This window comes from Spinacia oleracea, chromosome 1 (genome assembly GCF_020520425.1).
Source record: "Spinacia oleracea cultivar Varoflay chromosome 1, BTI_SOV_V1, whole genome shotgun sequence".
NCBI classification, from domain to species: Eukaryota; Viridiplantae; Streptophyta; class Magnoliopsida; order Caryophyllales; family Amaranthaceae; genus Spinacia; species Spinacia oleracea.
In genome coordinates this window covers 91,377,586-91,391,545 of record NC_079487.1, presented here as the reverse complement: position 1 = coordinate 91,391,545, position 13,960 = coordinate 91,377,586, and the positions used below count along the sequence as shown (strand labels likewise).

At 38.0% G+C, this 13,960-nt stretch overlaps 2 protein-coding genes and 1 long non-coding RNA gene across 3 annotated transcripts; 2 read left to right on the top strand and 1 right to left on the bottom strand.

Annotated features, from left to right (window-relative positions):
* Positions 1-1,144: 1,144 nt before the first annotated feature.
* On the top strand, positions 1,145-5,153 carry LOC130465511 (uncharacterized). Its single transcript, XM_056834300.1, has 12 exons — positions 1,145-1,537; positions 1,624-1,737; positions 1,859-2,542; positions 2,629-2,766; positions 2,879-2,992; positions 3,086-3,792; positions 3,866-4,052; positions 4,230-4,322; positions 4,412-4,543; positions 4,645-4,751; positions 4,835-4,907; positions 4,973-5,153. Exons 1-12 carry the CDS (start codon positions 1,145-1,147, stop codon positions 5,072-5,074), a joined length of 2,844 nt encoding a protein of 947 aa, XP_056690278.1. The 3' UTR covers positions 5,075-5,153.
* A 692-nt stretch (positions 5,154-5,845) lies between these two features.
* On the bottom strand, positions 5,846-10,476 carry LOC110783835 (uncharacterized). Its single transcript, XM_056836128.1, has 13 exons — positions 10,460-10,476; positions 9,478-9,642; positions 8,604-9,350; positions 8,378-8,515; positions 8,196-8,273; positions 7,562-8,068; positions 7,351-7,466; positions 7,039-7,231; positions 6,850-6,939; positions 6,590-6,742; positions 6,410-6,513; positions 6,246-6,324; positions 5,846-6,150 (listed from the first exon to the last, which is right to left on the bottom strand). Exons 2-13 carry the CDS (start codon positions 9,478-9,480, stop codon positions 6,037-6,039), a joined length of 2,322 nt encoding a protein of 773 aa, XP_056692106.1. The 5' UTR covers positions 9,481-9,642; positions 10,460-10,476; the 3' UTR covers positions 5,846-6,036.
* A 1,249-nt stretch (positions 10,477-11,725) lies between these two features.
* On the top strand, positions 11,726-12,536 carry LOC130467580 (uncharacterized). Its single transcript, XR_008927371.1, has 2 exons — positions 11,726-11,952; positions 12,286-12,536. It is a non-coding gene; the product is annotated as an uncharacterized lncRNA (long non-coding RNA).
* The last annotated feature ends 1,424 nt before the right edge of the window (positions 12,537-13,960 follow it).

Below are 13,960 nucleotides of genomic sequence, written 5' to 3'. Positions count from 1 at the left end.
CGAACTTATTGGACTTGAAACTTATTTTTATAAGGTACCCTTAGTGAACATCTATGTACTGTTCTCTATGTCCTTTATTGTAATGGTACCTAGCGTTTGTATAGTTTTGTTAGATACTATCGTCATTTGGTACTTATACTTTTATAAATATGATAGATACTGGTGAATTTGGTACGTTAAATTTTACAAATATGTCAAGTTCGTACTTTGCCCTTAAAAAATGATCCAACCATTGGGGCTTAAAATTGTCCTTATAGTGTTTTTTTTTATGGGCGGGATATTTGACTAACACTTAAATTTCAAAAAAGTTATTATTCAAAACAAAGACACTTGTCGATTCGACAGTACAAATAACTTAATATTAAACCCATATTTTAATTTAAAAATAAAATTATTATAGGAAAATCCTTTCTCTCTCCTGTCATTTCTACTTGTGTATTTTCTCTCTCCTGAAGTGTCGCAGTTCTTCGACTTCCCCACTCCGACTTGCCTTGTCGACGGCGTTCACCAAATCCACCACCCAGGTATCAAAGTCGAAATTTTCTTTACAATTTCAGTATTTAAATTTGAATCACTACTTGTTCCCAATTCAATTGTTCCCAATTTCCATTTAGGGTTCCCTAAATAGAATTAACAAATCCATATTGAATTTTGTATGAGTTTTTGTCGTTGGTTGTATGGTGATTTGACAGTAGTACATAGTAATTGTAGTAAAGTTTATGAGAAGACCCAATTCAAAAGATGTTGTTTATAAATTAGGGTTCCTAAATTAGGGTTCTTACAAATTGAGTAATGTATGGTTAGTTTTTGCGTTCTTTGTTGGGGAATTGACATCAGTATTGAGTAGTTGTACTCAACTATTTCTAAAGGCCCAGTTGTACATTTCTCGTTTCTAAATTGGGTTTGGTAAAACTGAAGTGCTGTAGTCAAATTGATTACTGTATGGTACTTTTTGTGTCCGTTGTTGGTGATTTGAGATGCATATAAAGTACTTGTAGTTACCCATTTTGCGTAATGTTTGGTGTTTTTGTGTGTTTGTTGTTGGTAATTTGAGATGAGTATAAGTATTTGATTTTGTGTCCCTATTTATTATTTTCACAGTGTCATGAGGAAGGGACTAGTTCATAGTCATATGAAGAGAAAAATGGGGAATAATGTCATTGAATATGAGGGAACTTCAAAGTCCAAATACAAAAAACATAAATCCTTCGAGGACTTTGGGGATGATGAACTGTGTAAGTACTTCACCAGTGACTTGAGTGTACTTCCTATTCATAAACCGCCAACGAAAAAAAGTAGGGCGGTCGTAGATGAAGATTCGTACGAAGACGAAAGTCAAGATGAGGGTGATGAAGACTATGAAGCTGAGGAGACTAACTATGATGAAGTTGAGAATTCTGATGAGGAGTACGATGAAGTGCCAGAGCGAGAGACACATCCAATTAAGAGGGGATACAAACAACAAGTGTCTCGGAAAGTATTACCCAAGCAAGGTCTGAAAAGGAGACGACTTCCTACCCCAAAGCCACGGCCACAGGTAAAGCAATGCAGCAGGAGTGAGTCATTGTAATTGGTTCCCCTGTTGATTGGTGAATTCTAAATATATCTGTTATTGGTATTCAGGAGCAGCAATACGTTGTGAGAAGAACCAAAGGTCTGTCAGGTCTGTCAAACGGGGAACAAGTTAAGAGGGAAGAGTTATGTGTTGCGACGCAACTACAAAAATGTCGCAACAAGGTTAGTCAGTGAACTTTATCTAAATGATGAAACTGTATTCATTAAAATTAAGTGTCCCATTATTCATTTCTAGTTGTACAGGAATGTTTTTTATATGACCATACGATTTTCATGTTTACAGCAACCAGCGGTCATTTGCCGTGTTGATGCATTTTCGAAGTTGATCAAAAGGTTTGATGCTTCTAGAATTGAAGTTGTTAAACAAATGGGTTTTGGTGGGATGCTAATGTTGAAGTTGACCCAACTCTCGCGACAGTTCTGCTATTGGTTAATGACTAGGGTGGATGGAGTTGCCCAGACCTTGGTTGCAGGTGATGGCAGAGTCTTACCGTTGTCTCCAACACAATGGAAATGCATATTTGATCTCCCAATGGGAGGTAAGAAGGTTCCCTTCGACGTGGTTGATAGTCCGGCGTTGGTTGTTAAGGCTGCGAAGGTGGCTCGGAAATTCACAATGGTGAATGGGGAGGGAAAGGAAATGGTTTCTTTACGTTCAGTCATCGATGCGTTAGTCGAAGAGGATGAAGATGGCAACGTCACCCAGCTAGAAACCGAATCGGCCCGTAGCGAATTCCGTACTGCTTTCTTGATGGCGCTCTTGGGTCTGGTCATATGTCCTTCGACTGATGGATCATATATGTCTAAGCCCTTGATGCAAGCGTGTACTGTGGCAGACATGTCAATTGAATATGATTGGTGTACGTTTGCCCATGAGTGGCTTATGACTAAGTCTTCTGAGTTTGCTGAGAAGTTTGACAAAGCTGGGTTCGTGGCGGGATGTGGTGGTTGTACCCTGTTCCTCTTGGTACTTTTCCAAACCTTTTTTCCCCATAGTGAATGTTACTTTTCGTATTATTTAAATAATTTTTGATTAAACATTTTGGTGAACAGATATTCTACCTAGATCATTTGAACAGGCCTCCTCTGTCGTGGAACGAGTTTCCAAGGATAGGAGTTTGGACAACTGAGCATGTCTTCCTGGCTAGGGATTTGGACAAGAAGGAAACTGACGACTACGGAAAGCTATCAGTAAGTTGATCCTTTTACAATGAATCACAACACAACATTAAAATCATGTGTAGCAAACTTATTGTGGTTATTGGTTATTATTTATGGAAATGTTTAATGTTTATTGTGGCAGTCACTGGACATTGCATATGGGGAACCACATCCCCGACTCGCCAGAGACAAAATTACACCCATCTCGCAGGAAGATGAAGATGAGGATTGCGAGGATACAAGGCTAGTAAATAATGTATGTAATTCATCTACGCATTTATATTTTTACATTGTATAAATCGTTCGAGTATACACACTAAAATTTGGTCATCTTCCATATATGGTACAGATTATGAAGTTGATCACACCTTACCTAGAGAGGCTGGAGGAGAAGATTGATAAGTTGCAAACGGCACGGGACAACACAAGACCCTTTGGCTTTCCCATACATGACCAGTTCCATATCCATTCTCCGGCTCATCATTTTGCTGACGATATACAAGATCTTGATCTTGGTTTGAATCAACCATTCACGTCTCTTGAGCAACTGGGAAGTCCAAGGATAATCAATCCAACCTCACAAAGAACCCAAACAGAGCAACAAGAGATCAACAAGAAGATGGCCGCTGTCGACGATATGTTGCACATTGACAATCACCATCAAGTATCAGTTACTGATGTCATTGGCAAAGTTGCAAATGAATCTCTTCAATCCGTATTAGCACAACGTCATGAAGAGTATCATGCCAATAACGAGAATGATCCTGGGAACAATAAGGAGTTGAATCAAGACGACCCATTGACTAGTAAGGAGTTGAATGAGGATGCGCGTGACAATGATGAGGAGTTGAATGAGGATGCGCGTGACAATGAAGAGGCCGCTGCTGGAGGAGGAGGACCAAGGAGGAGGAGGAGTTTAGGACACCGAACTCATATTCCATCTGCAGCAGTATTTTCGGGAGATTTCGTGTCTGGTACAAACCAAAGGGTCACAGGTCCGGTTAATGACATCACTGCGTTCGTTAAGAGATGGAAAGATTTGAGAGACGAGGCTAAGTAAGTTAATCAACTTATAAGAATATGATCCCATTTCATTTAATACCTTAACTAAAGCAGTTCTGTTTTGCAGTCCAGGACAAGTCATGATTACCTGCGATGGCAGGAGTGCAACCCAAAGAGACTGCTATGGGGTCTTGCATACAAGAGCGAGGGTCAGTGCTGACTATGTAAGGATGGCTTCGGAGATGTATATGAAAAAGTGGGCAATGGATTACGAAGGCAAGAGTCGGAGAATTATGCTTGACCCAACATTTGCGGTAATTACGCCTTGAATTGAATTATTACGCCTTAAATCACATTTTTGATTATTTAAATCACACTTTTAAGTTTGAATTCGTAAATCACATTTTTAATTATTAAAATCACATTTTTAAGTTTTAGGTGTTTAGGGTTTACACCAGAATATATTTATTGAACATCATTTTATATTACAGATGAGGGTAATTACGAATAAGGATCCTTTTGAACATCTGGCAAAGAAGCACGGCCAACCTCTTCGTGACATAACTGCATCCCAGATTTGTGTGGTATTTTTCCTAGTTTTAACATTCTCCTTTCACATGTTCTCTGAATAAACAAATAACTAATAATTCCTGTGGTAATATGATGGAATCAGATTTTTGTTCCTGTATTGGACGATGACCATTGGTGGTGTGCTGCATTTGAGTTGAAGGAGAAGACCATATGGTTCATGGATACTATGTACCCCAACCCCGAAGAGAAGCATAAGTCTATTCTGAAAAATATGGTATGTTTTGCTTCCAAAGTTTTTACGCCGAGAAAAATATGGCATGATTGTCATTTACAAACTACAATTTCTGGGGTTGATGTGAATGCTTTACATCACAGATCCCGGCCATCGACACGATGTTAAATGTCCATGACCCCCAGTGGGAACTAGGCACAATGGGTAGTTGGGGAAGACAACTAGTCGAGCTTATGAACAACACCGACAAGTATGTGAACCAGAGGATTTAAATCATTCTGTGTGTCATTTAAAATTTATTCCCCCGTTTAATCACAACTAGTTTTCTTGCAGTCATAGCTGCGGCGTACTAATGTTGGGATGGATAAAGTCATCGGCCGCTCGTATCGTATCAAGATATGGAATGGTAAGTGGCTTTGTATTTAGCCCTCATATATATTGCTCCTTATTACCATTCATTCATCGTTGTAGGAAAATATTGTTGTGGCTCGAAAAGCGCTACTAATGGAAGACTTTCTCTCGGAATTTAATGAAGCAAAGGATGAAGCATTGTCAGCAATCACCTGTACTTGAAAGGCATCTGATGATTCTCGTAGTAATATTATGTAACTCTTGGAAACTGTTTATTAGCCGGATTATCTAATGTTTAAGATTTGTGTCGGATTTTTTGGTGGAAATGTTTACTGCTGCTTTTGGAAAATTCACTTTACTGCTATGCGGATAATTTATATCTAAGGGTTTTATTATCGTTTACTTAACTCTTTTCTTTGTAAGTGTTTTATTATTTGCCTATTATATGTACGAAGTTTGGCAACTTTAAAATCTTATTATCACCACCAAAAGTGGGTCAAATGAAAGTCAAGTGTTTTATTATTTGCCTAAGTGGTAGTACCAAATAAGAAGTGTACGAAGTTTGGCAACTTTAAAATCTTATTATCACCACCAAAAGTGTAGCAAATATAATGGGTTTACTTGAAGTCGAAGTTCTTGGTACATCTAATGTACCAAATTCGATGTTCTGGCTACATTTAATGTACCAAATCGAAGTTCTGTTACGACTTGAAAACGTACCAAAGTCAAAGTTCTGGTTAAATGCATTGTACCAAACTTGAATTTAGGACTACATGAACTGTACCAAAGCCAAGTTGGCAAATGTCATACTCATACCAAAGTTGACAAATGACATATACCAAAGTTGACAAATGTCGTATACCAAAGTTGACCTGCATTTCACTACCTGTGTGCATTTCACTACTTGTGTTCATTTATCTGATTGATTTCATACATAACTACAAATCAGGGATCTTAATTGGCGCATAAATATCTTATTTCTACCTTGATTCCTTTAAAACAAAAGACCCCTTAGTTCACAGTAGAAATATAAACATACAACATCAAATGTTTGGTCATAAACTAACTTCCACACAAACTTCCAAACTAAGTACCAGAATTCAAATGCAACAGAGTTGCCGAAATACATCCAAAATACATCCAAATTACATCCAAAAACTTAAGTTCAAGCACGTAAACACGGTCTACACACGGACTTGCCTCCCAGAAATAAGGTCGTACACCTCAGGTCTCCTCACATTCAACTCGCACAAGATGTCATCAACAGCAAGTGATACCCTTGCATCCTCTATTGCACCCTGATGATGATAGCAAATAAATATGATAGCATTACTACAGGACTATTGTTTTCAAGAACACACACAACTAAACACATGGAACTAAATGAACGTACCGGTTGGAATGTGGGAGAAATTTTGTTGCGTTGGACTATGTCCTTTATCCATGCTAGCATTACAACACAACTTGACACACTGCATTACAGTGATCAAACCATATAATCCTTATATAAACAAACCAACTTATATTTACGCGAAGCGATTGCGTTGGGTTACTTACTCATCGCTTGGTGGGACAGAAACAAGGTCAACCCCCCATCCACTCAGTCCATCCTTTACCCATGACTCGTCTTTAGAGTAAAACAGGGTGTCCAAGTACTTGAACTACAAGAATAACAAGTCAATCATATGTATGAAATGTATGTGATAATTATTAAATGTTTTTAGATACAATCATTACCATGTGGCTAAACAGACGACCGTGCTCAGACAAAGGCTCGTCTGATGTAGGATCAAGGACCCAAATCCGCTTATCCTTCATGGATAATGCAACACAATACCAACGTGTGTGCGGTGGAAGTGTGAAGTACATGTGCAACACGGGTACTACAACCTGGCATGAATTGCAAAATAGATACGATAAGTTAAATGGTAAATTAAAAATTTACCAATAATTATCACAAATGTATTTAATTTAGAATGTGATGTTATCTCACATACCACAAACATTTCCCGAATGACGAGGTTTTCAAAGGGGGCACCGAATGGGGCTACAAGAGACTGGGGGGGTTCGTTTGTTTGTACCTTAACCTGCCACAATTAGAAGGTGTACTAATTACCTCAAGATACGTTTACAAAAAAATTATCAGATCATGATAACATAGATGAGAAATACGTCTGAAAACTAACCCCGAAACCAGGTTCAAGCATTACACTTCGTCCTCTACCGGCACCCAATTCTGCCTTCCACCTGCTAGTATACATCTTACTAGCCACTTTGACGTATTCTATCCCCGCATACTCATCCATTGCTACCATTCGATACATCTGATATTTGCTTAGACATAAACCATCGAACTCAATCAACTCTGGTCCTTCATCCCTGCATATATTGATCAATTGAAGGATAATCAACTGTCGTATTCCAAGTTAAAACTTGTAAACATTAACAAAATACAAATACATTAATAATCATAATTTACTAAAAAGTTTGACATTTACTTGCTATTTCCCTGGCACTCCTTGATGAAAGCAACCAATTCCTTCTCCATATCAGTACGACTCTTCCGGGAGCTCCTAAGAGGTGAAACTCCCTTTAAAATTTCAGTGGTGATTACCTGTGCAATTTGGATATGTATATAACCCAACATTAAAATTATCTAAGATAAGTATATCTTGGATTGTTCATTCACAGTAGTGTAAGAAAATGTACCGGCTTCTGAGCAGGAGATTGTACTTCAGTCTGTAGCGTGGTCATAGATTTCGTAGGGACAGAACAATCAGAGGAAGAGGGAGCCATAAATCCAAGAACATCTGAGGTAACCGCAGAAGAAGGACCAGGGGTTATAGGATCACTCACCAAAACTGGAGAGACTGAAGTGGAAGGAGGAGGGAACCCAAAGCCTCGGGTGCCAAAACCCCGAGCTGAACCAAAGGCCGGTGCAAAACCCACCGGCGACGGAACTCCAAACTGCTGTGCAGTGGCCGTAGGAATTGTGGTCGGCCTCATTGTCTGCGTACCTCCGAGAGCAGGGCAAACAGCCACACCACCCACACTACCACCACTTGTACCTCCACTTTGAGTGTCCTTCAACCCACTATCTTGTTCCCTCACCCCTACTATTCTTGACAAATCAAGTTTCATACTTCTTAAAACCTCTCCTTGGTTGTGCATTTGCTCCTCGATTCTCTCAAATCGGCTTGTTAAAACATTCAGAACCTGTATACAAATTTCAATCACACAATCAGAATATCTAGTGCGCGCGCGGGACAGAAGCCAGAAACTTATAAACTAATCAACTAATAATCTAATTAAACCAAATTGGATTAGAAACAATAGATTAAACCTCTTTTGCAATGTAGGAACCCCGCATATCTCTTGGCAATCGAGGATGGTGTCTCTCGCCGTAAGCAACATCAACAGACTGGTTGTGGAACATCAAAATAAAACATCAGTCCATATATGAATGAATCATTATACTGCTGAATCACTACTAACACAACAGAAATTTTTGGTATTCCATCTCACCTGAGTTCTTCCATAGTCACCTCCAGCTTTCTTGTCTGCCTCTATCAGGGCATCCACATCAGATTGGGACCACACAGCCACCCTCGGCATAACACACCATTGCCTAGGAACAACATTCAGGTGGTCCAGGTAGAACACCTACAACATTAACCAACTTGCTTCAGAATCAAATAAGACCTTTGCAAAATTATACACAATAAATAAAAATATTTTCAGTTATACCAACCGTTAAAAATAGGCTGCAGCCCCCCAATCCAGAAACAACTCCATGCTGATCAAACTGATGTGCAAACATTTTGCACCATATCTTTAGCCACTCTAAACAGAATGTGCACCAATCATATGAATTTGACTCCGGTGCTACCGATGCGGCAGGTAACAACCTTCCCGCCAAGGTAAACCCGTCTGTGCTTGGGCACAACACCAGCTCTAGTATAACAATCATAAAGGCTATTCTAAATTCAAATTCCTCCTCTCTTGTTACAATTGGGACAATAGTAGCCACCGCCTTACCCTGTCCATCCCTCATCCCAACTGCAAATTCCCAAGCTTTCTGAACAGAAACCCCACCACTATCCCCATACATCTTAACAATATGGTCTGCTATATTCCTATTGCGTGTGTCTAGGTTTCCATTAAGAGATGGTACAGGCTGAGTACCCATAGGCAGCCCCAAAACGCAGTTAAATTGGATGGGATCCAGGCTGAATTCCATAACGCCCCCACCATAAAACACCCCATTAGCACCATCTACCTTGGTCACTAACCAGTAGGCAAATTCTGGGGACAGGTTGCGCAGTTTCACGGTGAGGAGGGCTACAAACCCCATTTTTCTAACTAAATCCCTTCGACTGTCATCTAACAGTGACACCAACTTTGAAAACACCTCAATCCTATCATTCTCATGCATGCCTTTCCTCAGCCTGGTGGACACAACAGTCTCCGATTTCTTCACCTGAGCACCTACACTCAACTAAGATGCATACAACAATGCCCACTAAATCAAAACCATGTAAGAATTGATCATAAACATTTGTTCTGATTAATTTTCAATCACAAAATAGATATCCATGAAATAGGTAGTTAACAATTCAACAAACCATCGGTCTAATAGTAGTGGTTAAGTTATGAATACTAACGACGTCCTCGTCATCGTTGCTCTCTGTACGTGGCTCCTCCTCTCCACTAGTCTCCGCATCATAGACTTTTCTCTTCTTTCCACTGGAAGAACCTTCCACTGCCTTTAGTCCACATGCAGTTGTTCTCTACACACACAACACAACAAGTTTACTTATGTCTGAATATTAAAAATAGAATTGGATTAGAATTGGATTCTTCTATTTAATACAATAGCATTCTTGTACTAATTACCGTTCGTGCTTTTGCCCTTGTAGACACGCCCTTTCCCTTAACAACGTCTTCCTCTGTTTTTTTCTCCTTTGGAAGTGGAGCATTACGTTTACCCATTTTCCTAAAAAATTATAAAACTTAATGACTACAATAACAACGTAAACTAAACACAAGAAATTCACAACATTCCAAAACTTCACACTGCAATTACTTTTAAAATGCACACATATAAACATCCACACATAATTAGACCAGTAATTAGACCCAGTTTGGTACAAATCTACCAATCCAAATCTCATTTGCGATACCAAACTGTCAAACACTTTCAGTACCATTTTAGGATCAATATAAAATTATGATCCTTTTTAAAAATAATTCTATATTTTAAGTACTATTCTCCATATTATCAACACTATTTTTAACAAATTTCCAAAATTTAGGCGACATCAAATATACCAAATTTGTTCAAATATCAAAACCCAGTTACAAAACAACCATTATTCATACTCCTAATTCCACCAACAGCCTACAAAACCCTAAACAAATATTAAAAAACGATTATTAATAAACGAACTAAAACATGCAGCAATTAAACCAGAAACCCTAACTAACTGAAACCCAGAAATTCTTAAAATTAGACGACTTTAACAATTAGGATTACAACCCTAAACCCTCCAATAAGCCTAAATACATTAACTTTTTAAATTTTCGATTTGGGTTTTAGGGTTTTACCTCTTGATGACAAATAATTCTTCCTCCAGCGCAATTGCTTTTCACGAATTCACCAAATTAACGAACAATCCTAGCTCGTCTTGAAAATGGAGGTGTGAATTTTTTAGCTCGTCTTGAAAATGGAGGTGTGAATTTTTTGCCCAAAATTCCCGAAATCTGAATTTCTTGCTCGTCTTCACTGCAGGAGGAGCACGAGGAAGAAGGACTGCTTTGAAGGAGGAGAGAGAATAACAAGGAGGAGAGAGACAATGTGAGTATTAAATACCTCAAATTCAAAAATTTTGAAATCTGAAATTTTTGCCAGCAATGAATAACGGAGTCCGTTATTTCCAAGTGGGCCTCTCTCTTTTTACGGTGAAAATACCATAATGCCCCCACTTGTGTCCAGATTGGACACAAGCCATTATGGAGCAAGACTTCCTCGATTATTAACACCCCTAGAAGATAAAATCATACATAAAATGATTGAAAGTAGAATCATCAAGAAATTGACCAAGATTGACAACGGAGACACACCCGCATCAACAGCCACCGCACCAACACCACGGTACATGTGGTGGCGGTAGACGCTGGCAATGGCTAGAACCTGGGTGGAGGAAAAGGTCGTGAGTAAGTGAAGGGGGAACAATGTGGAAAGGAGGAAAGAGAAAATGGAGTATTAGTTGAAGAATTTTTTTAACGCCATTGTTAAGGGGTTTAGCCCTATTTGACAATTGGTTGTTTGTTGTTGGATGTGGGTTGTTTTACTTGGCTGGTTTTACTGGGTGTTTAAGTTAGCTAATTTTTTTGGTTGTTTGACTATTGATTGTTTATAAATATGTTTGGTAAAATCAGTTGGTGGTTGTAGCTATGTAAACTGACATTTGAGGACATTTTGTGGCTTTTATTCAGTTTTAAATAAATAATATGCATTATGTACGGATACGGCCGGCAAAAGCTGACCCGACCTGATAACCCGACCCGAACCCGACCTGAAAATAGCGGGTTTGGGTTGAGATTTTCAACCCGATTAATTAAATGGGTCGACACGAACCCGACCTGAAGTTAAGTGGGTTAGGTTTGGGTTGAAAATCTCAACCCAAAATCAACCTGTGTAACCTGATTATTTAAATGGGTTAAAATCAGGTCGGGTCAACCCAACCTGATAACCCGACAAAAGTTAAAACAATTTTTTTTTATAAAATATTAGGTAAAAGAAAACGAAACTTTTGTAAAGAACAAAGAAAGAATACGGGGTAGGTCATTGACAATAATGGGCCAAGCCCAAATAACTTTATTTTACCCTAAGATTTGAATCGATCACAATATAAAAGTAAATTTACCTAAACCCTAATTTCTTACTTTCTACCCACCGGCCACCACTCTCTCACTCCCTCACTAACTCCCTCAAACACTCTCTCTCAAAACAACTAAACGGTTCCTCTCTTCCTCACTCATCAGTTCCTCTCATCCTCTGCTCAACGGTTAATTTTTCGTTCCTCTTCATTCACTCGGTAATGTTCTTCACTCTTTTTCATTTCCTTTGTTGTTATTTCTCTAATTTATGCTATTTTTTTTTATCTTTTTGAATTTTATATGCGAATTCATGCTATTATTTTTGTTTTATTCGATTTTATATATGATTATATGCTGATATTTTCGAATTTATCGATTTTGTGTTTTTTCGATTTGATTTATGCAGATGGTTTTTATTTTTCGGTTTTATTTTTGCTTTGTTCGAGTATGTTTAGGGTTTAGAGTTTTATTGATTTTGTTTAGGATTTTTCGATTTTGGTTTTTTCTAATTTATTTATGCTAATATTTTATTTATTTATGCTAATGTTTAGGATCCGTCAAAAATTTGAGGGTGAATGTAGAAAGTGATGAGATTCCATTGACAAAGTTGCCACCGGTTGAGGCTCATCAGGCTTATCAGCCATCCTCCTCCAACAATTTATAATGTTGCTCTTGTTTTAAATTCAAGTTTCTGTAATTTGTGCCTTTGAGGCAACTTAATTTGGCCTGTAAAACTATTAATAATTTGTGCAAACCTATTAGGGTGTGCTAACTTTAATCCTAAATTTCAAATTGTATTTGAGATCAGAATTTAGAATTTATTGTTTAGGTGACCCGAAAATAGCAGGTTCGGGTTAACTCAACCTGAAAACAGCAGGTTCGGGTCAACCCAACCTGAAAACAGCAGGTTCAACCTAAGTTTTTTTGTCTGTGTTAAAATTTTTAAAATTTGCAGGTCAAAAACAGATCAGGTTCGGGTTGACCTGATAATCAACAGATCAGGTTCAGGTTTAGATTTTCAACCCGAATTCTTAAACAGATCAGGTTCGGGTATGGGGGTTGTCAACCCGAAAATAGTCAACCCGAACACGAACCCGACCCAACCTGATCTGATTGCCACCCCTATGTACGGAGTAGTACGTAATAACGTAATAAACAAAATATTAATTAAAAATAAATTACTTTATGGAGTAGAATTAACTAGAGTATTATTGTAACCATTTATAGATTATTTATATGTATTAAAAAATATAAATAATTAAGTAATTAGTACAATATTAAGTGTTGTTAATTTATTGATTTTTTTGGTTAAATAGCAGAAATATATTGAAACCAAACAGTTAGTACAAACAATCAGAAACAGAACCAACACCAGAAACAATATACTAAGGCAGAAAAAAAAACAAAGGAAAAAACTCATAAAGGACACCACTTTTGCAGCTTCTGCTTCTGAAGACTCTTAGCACATACGAGAACTTGAATGTGCTTAATAACGTCTTGGCATCTTGATGTAAGTGTTGGAATCTTCGAGGTTGCCTTTCTCTCCATACCATGTAAACAACAATGCATAAAGCCATTTTGTACACTTGATGGAAGCCACAATTGCTTTTAAAACCAACCTACATAATATGTAGCTCAGTACACCAATCACCAGATACCCTATACAAACAAGCCATCTTAAGATAGTATTCCATACAATAGAAGAAAACTCACAGGAGAAAAAGAGATGACCCATTGTTTCATTCTCCTTTTCACATAAAACGCACTGATGGTTACAAACAATACCAAAATCAAGTATGTTATCACAAGTTGATAATCTAGAGAGTATGGCTAACCATGTGACAAAAACACACCTTGGAGGAGCAGGAGTATTACAAATCATTTTCTTCTAGGGAACTTTAATTGTATCTCCTCCCATATCATTGTAAAAATTGTCCTAGTAGAGAACCTAGGCTTATGCAAACAAGGAAGACCAGAAGAAAGGTCTCCAAGGTACTTGCATCATTGAAGATTTTTTGATAACCCATGAAGCTTGACCTGGCACTACCTCAAAATCGGCCAAAAGAATCACAAATAAGAGACATCTTCCGTAAAATAAGAGCTTTCTTAATAAAAGAAACCTTTTATCTTAGAAGGAGCTTCCATAGAAGTTACATTTTTGCCTTTGATGTAATATTCATGTACCCATCTAACCCAAACTTTATCCTTCGTTTGGGATAAGTTCAA

Excerpts from the sequence above, each read along its gene's own strand:
- LOC130465511 (XM_056834300.1), top strand. The coding sequence starts at position 1,145 with ATGGGGAATAATGTCATTGAATATGAGGGAACTTCAAAGTCCAAATAC. Across the intron at positions 2,767-2,878 it reads ACGACTACGGAAAGCTATCA|TCACTGGACATTGCATATGG; the intron begins GTAAGTTGATCC and ends TTATTGTGGCAG. Across the intron at positions 4,752-4,834 it reads CTTATGAACAACACCGACAA|TCATAGCTGCGGCGTACTAA; the intron begins GTATGTGAACCA and ends GTTTTCTTGCAG.
- LOC110783835 (XM_056836128.1), bottom strand. Across the intron at positions 6,940-7,038 it reads TGCTTGAACCTGGTTTCGGG|GTTAAGGTACAAACAAACGA; the intron begins GTTAGTTTTCAG and ends TAATTGTGGCAG. Across the intron at positions 6,151-6,245 it reads TTTCTCCCACATTCCAACCG|GGTGCAATAGAGGATGCAAG; the intron begins GTACGTTCATTT and ends TATCATCATCAG.